This window comes from Ovis aries, chromosome 23 (assembly GCF_016772045.2).
Source record: "Ovis aries strain OAR_USU_Benz2616 breed Rambouillet chromosome 23, ARS-UI_Ramb_v3.0, whole genome shotgun sequence".
Classification (NCBI taxonomy): domain Eukaryota; kingdom Metazoa; phylum Chordata; class Mammalia; order Artiodactyla; family Bovidae; genus Ovis; species Ovis aries.
Genome location: NC_056076.1, coordinates 31,018,507 through 31,032,919, shown reverse-complemented (window position 1 = coordinate 31,032,919; position 14,413 = coordinate 31,018,507). Strand labels below are relative to the sequence as shown.

The 14,413-nt window shown below is 43.0% G+C and overlaps 2 protein-coding genes across 8 annotated transcripts in view; one reads left to right on the top strand and one right to left on the bottom strand.

The window, feature by feature from the left end:
* Positions 1–14,413, bottom strand: part of SS18 (SS18 subunit of BAF chromatin remodeling complex) — a 143,935-nt gene that overhangs the window by 86,093 nt on the left and 43,429 nt on the right. For 3 of the 5 annotated variants that reach the window (XM_060405387.1, XM_060405388.1, XM_060405393.1), the window contains one exon: positions 4,963–5,166. The exons of the other annotated variants lie outside the window; for them this stretch is intronic. The gene's annotated coding sequence lies outside the window, so the exon portion shown is untranslated. The remainder of the gene's footprint in view (positions 1–4,962; positions 5,167–14,413) is intronic. 5 annotated transcript variants of the gene reach the window in all.
* The window catches only part of PSMA8 (proteasome 20S subunit alpha 8), a 40,869-nt gene that overhangs the window by 14,590 nt on the left and 11,866 nt on the right, over positions 1–14,413 (top strand). For 2 of the 3 annotated variants that reach the window (XM_004020462.6, XM_012103453.5), the window contains exons 1-2: positions 5,015–5,217; positions 14,065–14,191. In XM_004020462.6, the coding sequence (XP_004020511.1) occupies positions 5,116–5,217; positions 14,065–14,191 (229 nt within the window). In that variant the 5' untranslated portion in view covers positions 5,015–5,115. Of the gene's footprint in view, positions 1–5,014; positions 5,218–14,064; positions 14,192–14,413 lie in introns of those variants that run through there. The other variant, XM_042239528.2, reaches the window with a different exon arrangement.

The following is a 14,413-nucleotide window of genomic DNA, read 5'->3' as shown; positions in this document are numbered from 1 at the left end:
TGATATTGAATGGTTTGCCTTGGAGACGAACAGAGATCATTCTGTCATTTTGAGATTGCATCCAAGTACTGCATTTCAGACTCTTTTGTTGACCATGATGGCTACTCCATTTCTTCTGAGGGATTCCTGCCTGCAGTAGTAGACATAATGGTCATCTGAGTTAAGTTCACCCATTCCAGTCCATTTTAGTTCGCTGATTGCTAGAATGTCGACGTTCTCCCTTGCCATCTCTTGTTTGACCACTCCAATTTGCCTTCATTCATGGACCTGACATTCCACGTTCCTATGCAATATTGCCCTTTATAGCATTGGACCTTGCTTCTATCACCAGTCACATCCACAGCTGGGCATTGTTTTTGCTTTGGCTCCATCCCTTCATTCTTTCTGGAGTTATTTCTCCACTGATCTCCAGTAGCATATTGGGCACCTAATGACCTGGGGAGTTCCTCTTTTGATATCCTATCATTCTGCCTTTTCATACTGTTCATGGGGTTCTCAAGGCAAGAATACTGAAGTGGTTTGCCATCCCCTTCTCCAGTGGACTACCTTCTGTCAGACCTCTCCACCACGACCCGCCTGTCTTGGGTTGCCCTGCAGGCATGGCTTGGTTTCATTGAGTTAGACAAGGCTGTGGTCCTAGTGTGATTAGATTGACTAGTTTTCTGTGAGTATGGTTTCAGTGTGTCTGCCCTCTGATGCCCTCTTGCAACACCTACCATCTTACTTGGGTTTCTCTTACCTTGGGTGTGGAGTAGCTCTTCCTCGGCTGCTCCAGCAAGGCACAGCCGCTGCTCTTTACCACTGGTTTTCTAACAGGTTTGTGAAAAATAAAAATACCCAATCTTTTAAATTCTGGGTGTGTGTCTGTGTGTGTGTCTGTGTGTGTGTGTGCGTGCGCACGTGTGTGTGTGTGTGCGTGTGCAAGTACTCAGTCATGTCTGAGTCTTTGCAACCCCAATGGACTGTAGTCCATCATGCCCCTCTGTCCATGGGATTTCCCAGGCAAGAAAACTGGAGTGGGTTGCCATTCCTTCTCCAGGGAAATCTTCCCATCCCAGGACTGAACCCGTGTAACCTGTGTCTTCTGCTTTGGCAGGAGGATTCTTTACCAGTGCACCACTTGAGAAAGACCTATTCTCACTACTACGCCCAAGAGCAGGCACCTGCGATCCGGCGCACTAAGCGTGGCCGAGAGGAGCTACCCAAGTCTGAGGCCAGGGGCGGTGGCCAGGAGGAGACACCCCGCGTCCGAGGTCAGAGGTGGTGGACGAGAGGAGCTACCCTGCGTCCGAGGTCAGGGGCAGCTGGGAGGAGCCACCCTGAACTGGAGGCCAGGGGTGGCGGCCAAGAGGAGTTACCCGCCGTCCAAGGTCAGGGGCAGCTGGGAGGAGCCACCCTGCGCTGGAGGCCAGGGGCGGCAGCCGAGAGGAGCTACCCCCCATCCAAGGTCAGGGGCAGCTGGGAGGAGCCACCCTGCACTGGAGGCCAGGGGCGGCAGCCAGGATGAGCAACCCGAGGAGCCGTGGCTGCACGGCATAGGAGGGCCTAGAGGAGCTAACCCACATTGAAGGTCAGGAAGGTCGGCAATAAGGAGATACCCCTCGTCCAAGGTAAGGAGCAGCGGCTGTGCTTTGCTGGAGCAGCCGCGAAGAGCTACCCCATGCCCAAGGTAAGAGAAACCCAAGTAAAATGGTAGGTGTTGCAAGAGGGCATCAGAGGGCAGACACACTGAAACCATACTCACAGAAAACTAGTCAATCTAATCACACTAGGACCACAGCCTTGTCTAACTCAATGAAACCAAGCCATGCCTGCAGGGCAACCCAAGATGGGCGGGTCATGGTGGAGAGGTCTGACAGAAGGTAGTCCACTGGAGAAGGGAATGGCAAACCACTTCAGTATTCTTGCCTTGAGAACCCCATGAACAGTATGAAAAGGCAGAATGATAGGATACTGAAAGAGGAACTCCCCAGGTCATTAGGTGCCCAATATGCTGCTGGAGATCAGTGGAGAAATAACTCCAGAAAGAATGAAGGGATGGAGCCAAAGCAAAAACAATGCCCAGCTGTGGATGTGACTGGTGATAGAAGCAAGGTCCAATGCTATAAAGGGCAATATTGCATAGGAACGTGGAATGTCAGGTCCATGAATGAAGGCAAATTGGAGTGGTCAAACAAGAGATGGCAAGAGTGAACGTCGACATTCTAGCAATCAGCGAACTAAAATGGACTGGGATGGGTGAATTTAACTCAGATCACCATTGTATGTACTACTGCAGGCAGGAATCCCTCAGAAGAAATGGAGTAGCCATCATGGTCAACAAAAGAGTCTGAAATGCAGTACTTGGATGCAATCTCAAAATGACAGAATGATCTCTGTTCGTCTCCAAGGCAAACCATTCAATGTCACAGTTATCTAAGTCTATGCCCCAACCGGTAATGCTGAAGAAGCTGAAGTTGAACGGTTTTATGAAGACGTACAAGACCTTTTATAACTAACACCTAAAAAGATGTCCTTTTCATTATAGGGGACTGGAATGGCAAGAAAATGCACTGGTCCTAGCAAACACCCTCTTCCAACAACACAAGAGAAGACTCTACACATGGACATCACCAGATGGTCAACACCGAAATCAGATTGATTATATTCTTTGCAGCCAAAGATGGAGAAGCTCTATACAGTCAACAAAAACAAGACCAGGAGCTGACTGTGGCTCAGATCATGAAGTCCTTATTACCAAATTCAGACTCAAATTGAAGAAAGTAGGGAAAACTGCTAGACCATTCAGGTATGACCTAAATCAAATACCTTATGATTATACAGTGGAAGTGAGAAATAGATGTAAGGGCCTAGATCTGATAGATAGAGTGCCTGATGAACTATGGAATGAGGTGCGTGACACTGTACAGGAGAAAGGGTTCAAGACCATCCCCATGGAAAAGAAATGCAAAAAAGCAAAATGGCTGTCTGGGGAGGCCTTACAAATAGCTGTGAAAAGGAAGAGAGGCGAAAAGCAGAGGAGAAAAGGAAAGATATAAGCATCTGAATGCAGAGTTCCAGAGAATAACAAGAAGAGATAAGAAAGCCTTCTTCAGCGATCAATGCAAAGAAATAGAGGAAAAGAACAGAATGGGAAAGACTAGAGATCTCTTCAAGAAAATTAGAGATACCAAGGGAACATTTCCTGCCAAGATGGGCTCGATAAAGGACAGAAATGGTATGGACCTAACAGAAGCAGAAGATATGAAGAAGAGGTGGCAAGAATACACAGAAGTACTATACAAAAAAGATCTTCATGACCCAGATAACCATGATGGTGTGATCACTAATCTAGAGGCAGACATCTTAGAATGTGAAGTCAAGTGAGCCTTGGAAAGCATCACTACGAACAAAGCTAGTGGAAGTGATGGAATTCCAGTGGAGTTGTTTCAAATCCTGAAAGATGATGCTGTGAAAGTGCTGCACTCAATATGCCAGCAAATCTGGAAAACTGAGCAGTGGCCACAGGACTGGAAAAGGTCAGTTTTCATTCCAATTCCAAAGAAAGGCAATGCCAAAGAATGCTCATACTACCACACAATTGCACTCATCTGACATGCTAGTAAAGTAATGCTCAAAATCCTCCAAGCCAGGCTTCAGCAATACGTGAACCATGAACTTCCTGATGTTCAAGCTGGTTTTAGAAAAGGCAGAGGAACCAGAGATCAAATTGCCAACATCCCCTGGATCATGGAAAAAGCAAGAGAGTTCCAGAAAAACATCTATTTCTGCTTTATTGACTATGCCAACGCCTTTGACTGTGTGGATCACAATAAACTGTGGAAAATTCTTCAAGAGATGGGAATACCAGACCACTGATCTGCCTCTTGAGAAATCTGTATGCAGGTCAGGAAGCAGCAGTTAGAACTGGACATGGAACAACAGACTGGTTCCAAATAGGAAAAGGAGTATGTCAAGGCTGTATATTGTCACCCTGCTTATTTAACTTCTATGCAGAGTACATCATGAGAAAGGCTGGACTGGAAGAAACACAAGCTGGAATCAAGATTGCCGGGAGAAATATCAATCACCTCAGATATGCAGATGACACCACCCTTATGGCAGAAAGTGAAGAGGAACTAAAAAGCCTCTTGATGAAAGTGAAAGAGGAGAGTGAAAAAGTTGGCTTAAAGCTCAACATTCAGAAATAAAGATCATGGCATCTGGTCCCATCACTTCATGGCAAATAGATGGGGAAACAGTGGAAATAGTGTCAGACTTTCTTTTTGGGGGCTCCAAAATCACTGCAGATGGTGTTTGCAACCATGAAATTAAAAGACACTCCTTGGAAGAAAAGTTATGACCAACCTAGATAGTATATTCAAAAGCAGAGATATTACTTTGCCAACTAAGGTCCGTCTAGTCAAGGCTATGGTTTTTCCTGTGGTCATGTATGGATGTGAGAGTTGGACTGTGAAGAAAGCTGAGCACTGAAGAATTGATGCTTTTGAACTGTGGTGTTGGAGAAGACTCTTGAGAGTCCCTTGGACTGCAAGGAGATCCAACCAGTCCATTCTGAAGGAGATCAACCCTGGGATTTCTTTGGAAGGAATGATGCTAAAGCTGAAACTCCAGTACTTTGGCCACCTCATGCAGAGAGTTGACTCACTGGAAAAGACTCTGATGCTGGGAGGGATTGGGGGCAGGAGGAGAAGGGGACGACAGAGGATGAGATGGCTGGATGGCATCACTGACTCGATGGATGTGAGTCTGAGTGAACTCCGGGAGTTGAACAGGGAAGCCTGGCGTGCTGCGATTCATGGGATCACAAAGAGTCAGACACGACTGAGCGGCTGAATTGAACTGAACTTGGGATAGGTTTCACAACCCCATCCTGGAGTAATACCAGGATGGGAAAACCGGGATCAGGAACCAAGAACTAAGGGTAGCACTGAAACAGGATCACAGCCGATCCGCACTTACCACCTCTCACCCGCGGTTGCAAACACTTCCGGTGGCGTCTTGAGGGGCACGCAAGCACTTCCGGATAGCACGTGGCTGCAGGCCCCGGTTCTCTTCACTCCTCGGCTGCGATTAGTGTGGGGGGCTCAGCTGGAATAGGGGTAGTGGTGCGCGATGGCGTCTCGGTATGACCGGGCGATCACTGTCTTCTCCCCAGACGGACACCTATTTCAAGTGGAATATGCCCAGGAAGCAGTAAAGAAAGGCTCCACCGCGGTGAGTGAGCAACTTTTCTTAGCCGTCGGCCCCTGCCTTGTGTCAGGCCTTTATTACTCCACCGTCCCAGCCCATCGCTGGATATGGGGAGACCGGAGAAGAGTACCCTACGTGTGAAAATTGGCTCCTTTCGTTATCAAGGGAGGTGTTGTTTCTGAAATTCGGGTTAGAAACGGTGGAGTTAAAAGTTGGTAGATTTCGTAGGTTCCCGTTGTTGCAACTGCCATTAACAGTCGCCGTAGACATGTACCTGGGGCGAAGGGGGGTGGGGTGAGGGGTGTTTTGTAGCCTTGACTGTAGAAGAGACTTTTTTTCCCCAGACTTCAAGCTTTTTATTTTGTATTGAGGTATAGCGGATAAACAATGTGGTGTCTTCAGGTGGACAGCAAAGGGACTCAGCCATGTGTATACATGTATCCATTCTTACCTAAACCGCCGCCACTACCATCCATGGAAGCTGGCACATAGCAGTGAGTAGAGTTCCATGTGGTGTATAATAGGTCCTTGTTGGTTATCTGTTTTGCAAATAGCAGTGTGTACAGTGACCTTCCCAAACTCCCTGACTATCCCTTCCCGCCCCCACCAAACATAAATTCGTTCTCTAAGTCTGTATCTTTCTGTTCTGTAAGTTCATGTGTATCATTTCTTTTTAGATTCCACATATAAGGGATGTCATACCGTATTTCTCCTTCTGTGCCTGTCTGTCTTGTGGAAGAGGGATTAATACTGTGTCTGACAGTTAGGAAAGAAAAGACTTCTTTCAACCTGTAGCATCTTACCTGAACGCACACTACCCACTTCCTCAGGATTTGGCAGACTCGTGGAAAAGTAACAATTACAGTAAAAATCAAAAATTGAAGATGTATGTCAATGAAATGTGGCCTAAATCGATGTGAAATTAAATCTTTGTGGAGAAAAACAGTTGAAATGGCTAACCTCAAACATTTTCACCTGTTAAAAATGTTTGTCCAAAAATTTACTCCTGAATGTTTAGCGGCCTTCTAGAGATTTTTAAGCCCCTAAGAATCTCCAGTCTTTGGCCATTTCCCACTTTTGGTTTGGTTGTTATAAAGGAGAGTATACCCTCCTTTAAAATGATGTATCCACGTTTCTGAAAAACTTTAAAATACTCAGGGTAGCAGTAGTACTCCTGCTAAGGTTTAATTACATTTAATAATCTTAGTGATTTATCAAAATTAAAAAGGACAAAAATGGCCTGGTGACCAAAAATCTGTTACCCCAAATCTTCCAAATCCTAGCCATTGGGTTCAGGAGGATTTGATGTTTTAAAATCTTTAGAATTTCATGAGCATATTTGTTGTGTATCTTGGAGACACCAGCTATGAGAATACACAGTGCATTTCTAAGTCTAGCAATGTCTATATTTTCTCTCACTTTCCATACCAACCTAGTTATGAAAGGAAATAATTCACTTTTATTATAAATCTATCAAATGTGAAGTGGTAAAAAAAATAACACTAGAAGGAATCTTATCATCATTTTTAACGTATTTTTCTATTTAATTGGGCCCTCTAGTTTTACTTCTGTTTTGTAAGTAATTCTTTTAGAATTGTAAATTTAAGAAAAGCCTGATGTAGCTTAAACCAAAGGGGTACCATTTTGATAAAAACAAGAAGTTATATAATCCCCAGCATGGCATGAAGCATATGGTTAGAAAATAATGCCCCAGTTTTAGAGCCTAAAATAAAGGGAGTAATGGGAGAAGACTGAGGTGTAATAAGAAACCGCATTGGCTATTTAAAATGTTTTAAGAATGCTATAGAACTGATTGATAGTTCCTTTGTAATGAGCTGTAAAAGGGTAAGGATATAAAAATACCTATAGTGGGCATTTTTAAAGATACATTGCAAGGAGGAGACAGTTTTGTCTCAGGATTCTGGATTATAATTTGCATCTTTGTATGGAGTTATTCACTGTGTTCCCTTTAGGGTGCTATGACCTGTCACGTGGGGGTAAAGTTTATAATGGCACTTTTTATTAAGATATGTCACAGAAGATTTTGTCTGTAAATGAAAGTTGATATGATGAGTTTTAAATAAGCCAAGGTTGGCCAGTTTTGACCAACATGAAGATGTAATATTATTTAGTAATACAAAAGTTATATGGGCTGCAACTAGAGACCCTGGGTTCTGCCTTCTTCTTGATGATTATCTTACAGAATGAAGTGAGGCAAGAGGCCTGTTTTCTTTTCCTTAGTTCCCTTTTTATATAAATGAAAAATATGTTTGAATAACATTTTAGAGAGGTAATACCTTTCTTTTTAGGAAAGAAAAAAAATGAACCCCTCACAGTATTCCCATGGAAATGATAAGATTTACTGTCATTCTTCACTCTGTCCTTTCCCTGACCCCAAACTGTTATTAGCTCCATATTTCCTACTTTGTCAAACCCCAGATCCACAGTCTGGCCATCAAAGTCTTCCATGATCCACTTTAATTAAGGGTGCAGCTTTGTGGTTTTACCAATATATGCTTCTGCCCTTGTAGGTGGGGAGAGCAGAAAACACCTCTGTCACTCTCCATCTTACTTATTCTCTAAGAATCTCTGCATATTTCTCTCCTGTGTGGAGCCATCTCTGATCCACTCCAGTCATCATGTATCTCTTGGTTCTCTGAATTTATCATCTGTACCACAGAACAGTGTATAGTATTTATTATTTGGCCTCATGGGCTTCCCTCGTGGCTCAATTGGTGAAGAATTTTCCTGCAGGGTGGAAGACCTGGTTTCAACTCCTGAAATGGGAAGATTCCCTGGAGGAGGGCATGGCAACCCACTCCAGTTTTCTTGCCTGGAGAATCCCCATGAACAGGTGAGCCTAGTGGGCTACAGTCCATTGGGGTCATAAAGAGTTGGACACAACTGAACAGCTAAGCACAGCACATTTGGGCTCATATTCCCTTTAACGTCAGATATTCTTAATAGTCTTCTCACTTCAGCTGGATAGTAAGACTTTGGTAAAGAATCCACCTGCAATGCAGGAGACCCCGGTTTGATTCCTGGGTCAGGAAGATCTGCTGGAGAAAAGATAGGCTACCCACTCCAGTATGCTTGGGCTTCCCTTGTGGCTCAGCTGGTAAAGAATCCTCCTGCAATGTGGGAGACCTGGATTCGATCCCTGGGTTGGGAAGATCCCCTGGAGAAGGGAAAGGCTACCCACTCCTTCTGGCCTGGAGAATTCCATGGATTGGAATGAGCAACTGAGCAGCTTTCACTTTGGAGAATCTAAATGGTGTAATGCTTTTTGTATTTCTACTGCAGGATATACAGTGGAGGAACTGAGAAAGAAGTAAATTACCATTTTAAGTAATACTCATTTTCCCCCACATATTTCATGTACATTGTCTTACATTGCATGCTCAATTGATCAGTCATGTCCAACTCTTTGCTACCTCATGGACTGTAACCTGCTAGCATCCTCTGTCCATGGAATTTTTCAAGCAAGAATATTGGAATGGGTTGCCATTTCCTACTCTAGGGGGTCTTCCCAACCCAGGGATAGAACCTAGGTTTCCTGCATGTTCTGTGTTGGCAGGTGGATTCTTTACCACTGAGCCACCATTAAGAACAGTGTTTAATCCCCTTTTTAATGTACGTGGAAGCTATGATTCAGAAGCTTTCCTAACTTGGTAAGGGTACCCAGCCAGAAAGTCAAAGAGTCCATATTCTCACTTCAGTTTTTCTGGTTCCAAAGCCTTTGCACTTTGTGTTGCACTATGTAATTTATTCCATAAATGTTTGTATATTAATTAACTGTCAACATCTTAAATGTGGAAGCTAGATATGTATCATATAAAGCAATTAATGTAAAATAGGCATCAAAATAATGCCTGCTTTATAGTTGATTTGAGAATTGAATTGAGGCAATAATATGTGTTCACCATCTTGCAGTGTCTGGTTCACAGCAAGTACTTAGTAAATGGTAGCTATTGTTCTTTACTATCCCTTTGTTTTCTCATTTTCCTTCAATTTTGTCTGTAGTTCTTCCAGCACTTCCATTTACTATTTAAAGACATTTTTATTTAACACACCTGCCAAATGTGGTGCGAGGGCCACTGGTTTCACAGTGGACAAAAGAGACTCAGTCTTTGGCCTGAGAGCTTGCTGTCTAGCAGGGATGTTGGATGACTGTGAGTCTATAGTCCTAACAAGGCCTGTCTATGTATTATAATGGGAGATTATGAGGCATCGTGGGAACTCTAGGTATTAGGTCCTAGGTCCATGGTCCCCATGAGGAAGTATGTAATATTTATGTAGACACCTGAAAGATGAAGTTTGCCAGGTGAAAAAGTGGAAGGGGAAAGAGAGGCATATTACAAACAAAAAGAACTAACGTGATAAGACCAAGTAGGACAATACAACTGTGGTTCTTAAACTGAAAGGCATTCAGGATTGCTGAAGCAATGGAAAAATGGCTTCCAGGTGAAGGCAGAAACAGGAGCCAGACTGTGGAATGCTTTTAAGGGAATAAGAAGGCCTGAAGGGTTTTGATGTGGCTATTATTGTTTTGCCTTTCTAATAACAGACTCCATTTGTCCCACCAAAGAGGTAGTCACATGACCCAAGAAATGTCATTCACAGTTTCTGTCCTCCTGCAATAAGCAAGGGGCAGAAATCTAGCCAGTATAAGTCCACAGAGCAGGACTTTTCTAGCTAGGGGTACTGGTAGCTTTTTTCCTCTGGGAGAACTACTGGGATATGAGTCCAGGGTTCCCATTTTTTTTCCTATACAGATAAAGCATGTCTGCATTAAGAGAGCAGAAAGCTGGTAAAATAGAAGTAAATATTACAGTCCCTGGATCCTTTTGTCCCGAGTCTACTTCTGTGTTATCTTGGTTTGCCTAGTGAGAAATGTTCCCTACTAATACAAGTTTTAAGTGGGGGAGTGCAACATTCCAATTTTTTTTTCTTTTTTCTTCTTATTTTTATTTTTCAAAGATTTCTCAGACTGCATCATGGTCAGTGGATTAGATGAAATCAATGAAGTGGGGAAACCACATAGGAGTCTATGGAAGTAGCCCAGATGAAAGATGATAGGAGGTGCTACTAGGGTTGGGGCAAAATGGACATACAACAGATTCTGGAGAAAATTCTGTGGTATTGTTGATACATTCGATGGTTATTTGGATGGTTTTGGGGGTTGAGGAAGGAGAAAAGGTATTGAAGAGGGAGGAGTCAGAGAAGGTGCCTGTTTCTGGATTTAGTCTCTTGGTATAAGGCACTGCCATTTTTTTTTTTTTAAAGGCAATCTGAAGCAGTAATTGACATGCTTGTAGGATCTGTAGTAAGCAGCCTCCAAAATGGCCTTTAATGATCCCCACCTTCTGATGTTCATTCCCTCCAGTAACCCTTTCCCTGTACATGAGCTGAACCTAGTGAATGGCTTCTAAGGAATGGACTGGGGAAAGTGATGGAACGTCACTTCACATGTTGGGTTTCAGATGGTGACTTACTTCAGCCTCTTGCTTGCTAACCCTGGTGAAGCCCAGTTGGTGTGTTGTGATTTGTCATATGGAGGGTTCTATATAGCAAGGAACTGAGGGAAACGTTTCTGTTAAAAACCCGGTATGGAGCAAAACCCAGTGTGGAACTGAGGTCCTTAGTCCAGCAATCCACAAGGAACTGAATCTTGTTAACAAACTTGTGGGTGAGCTTGTAAAGATTCTCCCCTGTGAACCAGGAGATGAATGCAGCCTTGGGTGACAGCTTGGTTGCAGCCTTGTGAGAGACTGAACTTACCTAACCTGTCCAGGTTTCTGACCTACAGCTGAATATACATGTTTGGAAATCAAGAGACTGATCTAGGTTCGGAAATACTAATTTTAAAGTGTATCCTTTCTCTCCCCAGCTTAAAACCTATGTTGAAGGTCAAGCAACTGAGTTTCCTTAAGTACCCTTCTTCACTCAAGAAAACAAAATACAGACTACAGACCATGTAGAGGGTAGACTAAAGCCATAAGGGACCTTAATGACCTCCTTGGCTAAACACTGGGAGGAGTGGGGTAGAAAGCAGGTTGCTGTACAAACTAAGAGTTGATGATAGTATTTGGCCTTGAAAGGGTTAAGAGAGAGAGGCAGAACTGAAATAAAGTGGTCTTTAATATTTTCTTTAAAATAAGAGAGACTTAGCCACGTGTTCAAATGTTGGTGAAAGTTGCTCAGTCTTATCCGACTCTTTGCAACCCCACGAACTATACAATCCATGGAATTCTCCAGGCCAGAAAACTGGAGTGGGTAGCATTTCCCTTCTCCAGGGGATCTTCCCAAACCAGGAGTCGAACCCAGGTCTCCCTCATTGCAGGCGGATTCTTTACCAGCTGAGCCACTAGGGAAGCCCACAAGGAAACACAACAGACTTCCCTGGTGGCTGAGACGGTAAAGTGTCTGCCTACAATGCGGGAGACCTGGGTTCGATCCCTGAGTTGGGAAGATCTCCTGGAGAAGGAAATGGCAACCCACTCCAGTATTCTATCCTGAAAATCCCATGGACAGAGGAGCCCGGAAGGCCCCAGTCCACGGGATTGCAAAGAGACACAACTGAGCGACTTCACTCACTTCAAGATGTTGGTGAGAAAAACCCTGGAGAGAAAGCTGAGGTTTATTTGTTTTTAGCTTTATTTATTTTAAACTTTTTATTATGGAATATTTTACATTTACAGAGATATAGGGGAATGGTATAATGAACTTCTATGTACCCATTACACAGCACCAGTAATTATCAACATTTTATCAGTCTGTTTAATCTTTCCTTACTTTTTCCTGTCTCCAGTGGAGTAATTTTAAATGAAATTTCTATTGAGATCATTGTAGATTCACATGCAGTTGGAAGAAATAAAACATAGGGGTTCCTAGTATACTTTCTGCATTGTCTGCCAATACTAACATTTTGTAAACTGGTACAGTGTCACAACCAGGATATCGATGTTGATATTTTATTCAGAATTCTCCCGTTTGACTTGGACTCATTTGCCTGTGTACATTCCTGTATCCACAGTCAAGATACTAACCAGTTCCAGCTCCACAGTTCCATATGTTGCTCTTATTTAATCACACCCAAGGCTGTATATTGTCACCCTGCTTATTTAACTTCTATGCAGAGTACATCATGAGAAACGCTGGACTGGAAGAAACACAAGCAGGAATCAAGATTGCCGGGAGAAATATCAATCACCTCAGATATGCAGATGACACTACCCTTATGGCAGAAAGTGAAGAGGAACTAAAAAGCCTCTTGATGAAAGTGAAAGAGGAGAGTGAAAAAGTTGACTTAACGCTCAACATTCAGAAAACGAAGATCATGGCATCTGGCTGGTCCCATCACTTCATGGGAAATAGATGGGGAAACAGTGGAAACAGTGTCAGACTTTATTTTTTGGGGCTCCAAAATCACTGCAGATGGTGGTTGCAGCCATGAAATTAAAAGACGCTTACTCCTTGGCAGAAAAGTTATGACCAACCTAGATAGTATATTCAAAAGCAGAGATATTACTTTGCCGACTAAGGTCCGTCTAGTCAAGGCTATGGTTTTTCCTGTGGTCATGTATGGATGTGAGAGTTGGACTGTGAAGGCTGAGCGCTGAAGAATTGATGCTTTTAAACTGTGGTGTTGGAGAAGACTCTTGAGGGTCCCTTGGACTGCAAGGAGATCCAGCCAGTCCATTCTGAAGGAGATCAGCCCTGGGATTTCTTTGGAAGGAATGATGCTAAAGCTGAAACTCCAATACTTTGGCCACCTCATGTGAAGAGTTGACTCATTGGAAAAGACTCTGATGCTGGGAGGGATTGGGGGCAGGAGGAGAAGGGGACGACAGAAGAAATGGCTAGATGGTATCACTGACTCGATGGACATGAGTCTGAGTGAACTGCGGGAGTTGGTGATGGACAGGGAGGCCTGGCGTGCTGCTGTTCTTGGGGTCGCAAAGTCGGACACGACTGAGCGACTGAACTGAACTGAACTCTTTATTTACCTTCCCTACCAAACTGACCTATCTATAACCCTAATCCCTGGCAGCATTTATCTATCCTTCATGTGTAAAATTTTGTAACTTCAAAATGTTATTTAAATGACATCATACAGTAAGAAACTTTCGGGGATTTGCTTTCTTCCCTTGAGTTTCATCCAAGTTGTTGCATGTATCAGTGTTTTATTGCAAGTAGTGTTCCATGGTATGGATGTACCATAGTGTTTAATTAACTGTTCATGTATTGGAGAACATTTGTTTCCAGTTTGGAGTTTTTATGTATAAAGGTACATTCATAGCTGGCTTTTGTGTGAACATGCTTTTATTTCCCTGATAAAATCTCCCAAGTGTACAATTACTAGGTTGTATGTTAATTGCCTGTTTTATAAAAAGCTGCCAAATTGTCTGCTCTGGGCCCTAATCCTTATCCCTCCTAACTGTGAGATATATGGAAGAGCTTTCAGGATTTTATCTACTTGACATTCTATAGTGCTTCTACTACCACCAATACTGGTACTGCCCATTCTATAAGAAATGCACATGTATTCCCAGCATCTTCTTTCATCTGGGTGAACATTGTCCTGTTTTTAGATAGTACTCCCTTAGGTGTCTGAGATTAGGACAGTCGTGTAGTTTCAGCACTGGTGGTGTATTCTTCTAGTTTATACCAATCTGTCTTTGCTTTGAGTTTGGGAAATGGACTTCCTGTAAGCCTATACTTGTGTGTCTTTATTTTTCTTAGACGTCTGTTTTTCTCTTTTATACTGAAGGTTTAAGGAAAAGCCTTTTCCTGTAAGTCATTTGTTAGAATAATTTGATTTTAGGCGTTAAAATGGCCAGCTCATTCTTTTTTATAATGACTCAACAGGTTGGAATTCGAGGTACTAATATAGTTGTGCTCGGGGTTGAAAAAAAATCCGTTGCCAAGCTTCAAGATGAAAGAACTGTGAGGAAGATCTGTGCCCTTGATGACCACGTCTGCATGGCTTTTGCAGGTACTTGTGGGCCTACAGTAATGATGCAGAGTATGTTGATGTAACACAGCTGGCCCCACTGTAGCTGTTATATAATATACATACATGATAAATATACTATATTCCATTCTCATTAAACATAAATAGTATGCCTTATATTTTGGGGAAATCACAACTCTATAAACCAAGATTCCTGATAATGAGTTTTCTACATATGATACTTTTATTTTTCTATAGTTTTGG